Here is a 4,403-nt window from a genome sequence, read left to right as displayed (position 1 = left end):
TCCAGCTGCTGGTTGATGCGGGTGACCATCCACAGGAACATTTTCTCATAGACGGCCTTGGCCAGAGCACCCACGGCGTTGTACACCTTTGTGGACAGGGTAGTGATTGTTGGTGCTACTGAAGACATGTTGTGAAGGCCTGGGACAGGTATCATTCACTGAGGTCACACACTCACCTGCTGCACAGTCTGGCCTTTGGTGACGTACTCGTTGCCGACCTTGACCCTGGGGTAGCAGAGGGCTTTGAGCAAGTCAGCAGAGTTCAGGCCCTGGAGATAGGCCGCCTTGTCAGCAACTGCAGAGACAAAATTCAGGCACCCTGTGTGACCTACTGTGGGTCCCACAGTTCATGGGGACAGAGTGATGAGTGAACCATTCTATAGAAAATCTGTATGGGGGTGAATATGCATACGTTCATCAGAAGCTCAACTATAAAGAAGACATGAATTTGGAATGATCTTGTCTGTATTACCTTCGGTGCCATCTGGCTCAGCCTGCTCCTCACGCTGCTTCTGCTTGAACTTCATGTTCCCATAATGCATCACAGCACCTGTGAGCTTGTAGATGGAGACTCTTTCATCAGAGGTGAAGCCCAGGATGTCAATAGCACTCTGCCAGGAAAGATGAGAGGACAAAAGTTAGGGCAGAAGACACTAATTTATTCAGGAGAATATATAACTTATCCTTAACCACACCTATAGAGGAGTGTTATTGTCATTTCATACATAATGGATTAAAAAAAAAACTATATATGTGACTTACATCTGTGGCCATCAGCTCTTCCTGGTCATCAATGCTGGGCACTGTGATCTCCCCTTGACTGACGAAGGCATAGTCATATGGGTTGGTGGTGATCAGGAGCATTTCTGGGTACATAGAATTCAGGGTATGTTTTCCATCAGGAGTTGTTAATAAAGTGATTAACTTCTACCTTATAAATTTAAGCTCCTTCTTACCAATTAGGTCTGGCTTCTTGTTAGACATGATTTGATAGAAAATGTGGTAGCTTCTTTCCGCCTTCAGCTGGAAAGTAACTCTAGACTTCTCCAGAAGATCTGCAATGAAAAGTAGACACTGGTCAGGAGGAAAATTTGCAAAGTTCCTGAAGTGATTTTGGAATTTGGGATAATTAACTAAAAAATCTCCCTGGCCTGTTGTGATTTCAGCTGAGTGTTGTGCCTCTACAACATAGGCTACATATTGTGCCTCTATAAACGCCATCACAGGTGCTCTTACCACCTCCAGAAAGAGACTAAAGCATGCCTGGCCCAAGACATAGACATTTCTCATGCAGAAGATCATTGACATTTGGGATATAATTGATTCTGGAGAACCCCTCCCTCCTCAGGGTCTTTTCTCACTTTATAATAGAGGAACCACTGAGAGCAACATTTATCAAGCCTCAGGCTAGGAAGAAATCACCCATTCTCAACTTGAAGGCAACTCATTTACCCTAGTGTTAGTGTTTTCTTAGAGAAAATTGAAATCTGTTCTGAGGCTGGAATATCTCAGACAAGCCCCATGGCTCCTGGCAGTTCTTATAGAGTCATTAGTTCATGACTGGGATAAAGCACACTGTGGGCTATGGATAGGAGGGCATTAACTACGGGCATGTTTGGCAGCAGACTGGTGTTTCACAGGCCCTGGGCTCAGCAGGAGCTGCAAAATGTTCCTCCAGACCATCATTTGTCATTCGTGGATTCTGTTTAGGAGGTCCTGTTACTCACATGTTTCAATATCAGCAGAAGCCAGTTTTCCCGTGGTACCAAAGTGGATCCTGATGAATTTACCCTTGCAAATAAAAATGATGATGTTACATACAAAACTTGAAGCACTCAAGAAAAATGAGATGAAAATGATAATTCAAACATGCTTTCTCTGGCATGGAAGGGCTGAGAAGATCCCTCTGTGACCAGGAGACTTACAAAGCGAGAGGAGTTGTCATTCCTCACAGTCTTGGCATTGCCAAAGGCCTCCAGTAGGGGATTGGCACTGATGATTTGATCTTCAAGGGTCCCCTGCAAAGGCAAGAGCGGTCCTTATCTCCCGGGCTCCAGACTTCCTGAGAGCCCTGAGAGTCTGGAGTCTGATCCCAGACCCACCTGCATTTTGCCAGAGGTAGGTTCCTCCTTCTTCTTCTCCCCAGTGACTGCAATTGTTGCAAAGTACTGGATGACACGCTTGGTGTTCACAGTCTTCCCTGCACCAGATTCTCCACTGTCAAACAGAGACCAAACGTACGTGAGGAATTAAGCTGTGTGACAAATCAAAGAACCTCCATCATCAGCATTTACTACCTTACGCACCCATTTTTAATATATCTTTGTCAGTTTCTCCCCACTCTTCTCTTCAGCCTACTATAGCTCATATTATTTCTGTTGCTTTGCACTGACAAAAAGTAGGGGAATTCATTCATTATTCACCTAACACATATTTCTTGAAAATGTGCCAGTCTTGTTTGTAGGTGCTGTGACCTGGGCTGGGGGTCCAAGAGGCAGCCACCCAACGGCTATGTGGAAAATGAAAACATAAAAAACAACAAATATAGTTCCTCAGTTTCCTTAGACAAAAGACATGGCTCAAGTGAAGTCTTTGAAGGACTAGATGTTTCTCAAGTAGGCCTTAAATAGTGGGCCACTGGGAATAATCCCAAATGGCTCAGTGTTCAGATGGCTATATGTTATTCACTGCCGTGTACCAGGTCCTGGCCATGCACAGAGAAAGGATTTATAACCCCTACTCTTAAGAAAGTTCTGGGCAGCTTTTAAAACTGGACTAGCATATGACAAAGTTTAGGCGATTGTTATTTTACATTCTGATGCAGTCTAAACCCTACGACACAGCACAAACTGTATCCTGTTCCAGGCTGAACAGCATTGCTTCAGCACGAGCACTAACTAATTCGTTTTAGTGTGGCATTCTCCCCATGCGAATAAAATACCAATATATCCCAGAATAGTAATACATACGTGATTAAGATGGACTGATTCTCCCGATCTAGGAGAAAGACAGTGGACAATCAACATCATACCAGTTACGCAAACAGAACTTTCTATAGGGAAACACTTGGGGCATTGACTATAAATACTGTGTCATTTTGAATGGAGTTTAAAAATTTATTACTGTAAAGTTATATATATTATTCTTAAACATTTTAAGTTGAAGAGAAACATAAAATGTTGTTATATCTGAAATTCCTTAAGCCCTCATAGTTAAGTGTGTCCTTCCGGTTTAAAAGAATGAGCAGTACTTTCCAAAGCCAGACATACTCTGTAGTTGTCTGCTGTGGATTTCAGAAGCATACTCTCTGCTGATTCATGCATAAAGGAGTGAAAAATGCAGAATATATGAAGGATTTGGATGGTAGTTTAATAGGTTTAAATAGTGCTCATCAAGCCAAAGTTGAGATTTGGTTTCTAAATGAGTCAGTTGGACTCACAGAATGGGGGGGGGGGGGGAGAAAGTATCATAGGCCGTAACCCTAACTCTGATCAGTCCTGTCAAAAGTGTGCTATCAGGGCAAAGAAAGATCAGGTGAGGAGAATGCCCCAGTCAGAACAAAAACGCTTTTAAGGGGGCAGAAAACAACTTATGTTTCTGTGCATGTTCAAACACCATCTTCATTCAATTCATTCATTCATTCATTCATTCATTCATTCAAGAGGCTATCTTCTGTGGGATGGTCTCTGATGATGTTAGAGGTGACAGTACTCCTGAAAGCATCAGAGTGGTAGTCAACAAGGAACTTGAGCACAGAAGGATTTTTCATTTCCATTCAGACAATATGATTCCATAGTTAGTTAATCTTAACTATTGTTACTTAAATCTATACCATAAATTATGTATTTCTGCGGAGAATACAAACAAGTTAAGTTTCAAAAGATAGAAGCAGAGGCGTGGCCTGGTAAAGTCAAAGAGGTGGGGTCTAGAGAGCTCAGTTTTAGCTCCAGCTCTGACAGCATGTACCTCTCTGTGCTTCAGTTAACTCTTCTGTACAACCAGGGGCTTAGATTAGATTATCTCTGAAGATCTGTTTAGCTTTAGCACTGTGTGACTCCAGGTGGTTAAATAATTTGTATGAGAAACACTTGAGCCACTGACCCGTCAGCATGAACTGGTAGGCATTGTCAGAGATGGAGAAGATGTGGGGCGGGGCCTCCTGACGCTTCTTGCCTCTGTAGGCTGTCACCACCTCTGCATTGTACACCGGCAGCCACTTGTAGGGGTTCACGGTGACGCAGAAGAGGCCTGAGTAAGTCTACACCAAAAATGAGGAAAAAAAAAAAAAGGAGTATAATCATCTCAGTTTTTTCAAAACTGTTAACCAGCTGTCTGAGCAGAAGGCCATGAGAATGAACTCACGTAGATCATCCAGGCTGCATAACGCTCTTTGAGGTTGTACA

General features: G+C 43.1%; 1 protein-coding gene across 1 annotated transcript; it reads right to left on the bottom strand.

Annotated features, from left to right (window-relative positions):
- Window positions 1–6: 6 nt before the first annotated feature.
- Window positions 7–4,398, bottom strand: LOC132008982 (myosin-4-like; the record flags this gene model as incomplete). Its single annotated transcript, XM_059387431.1, has 11 exons — window positions 7–86; window positions 177–295; window positions 473–611; window positions 763–866; window positions 957–1,055; window positions 1,728–1,791; window positions 1,926–2,018; window positions 2,103–2,217; window positions 2,970–2,997; window positions 4,102–4,258; window positions 4,363–4,398. Coding segments are annotated over 11 exons (1,034 nt in total), but the record flags the coding sequence as incomplete, so codon positions are not given.
- Window positions 4,399–4,403: the final 5 nt, after the last annotated feature.

This window comes from Mustela nigripes, unplaced genomic scaffold (assembly GCF_022355385.1).
Source record: "Mustela nigripes isolate SB6536 unplaced genomic scaffold, MUSNIG.SB6536 HiC_scaffold_2689, whole genome shotgun sequence".
NCBI lineage: Eukaryota > Metazoa > Chordata > Mammalia > Carnivora > Mustelidae > Mustela > Mustela nigripes.
This window is presented reverse-complemented; position numbering and strand designations above follow the sequence as displayed.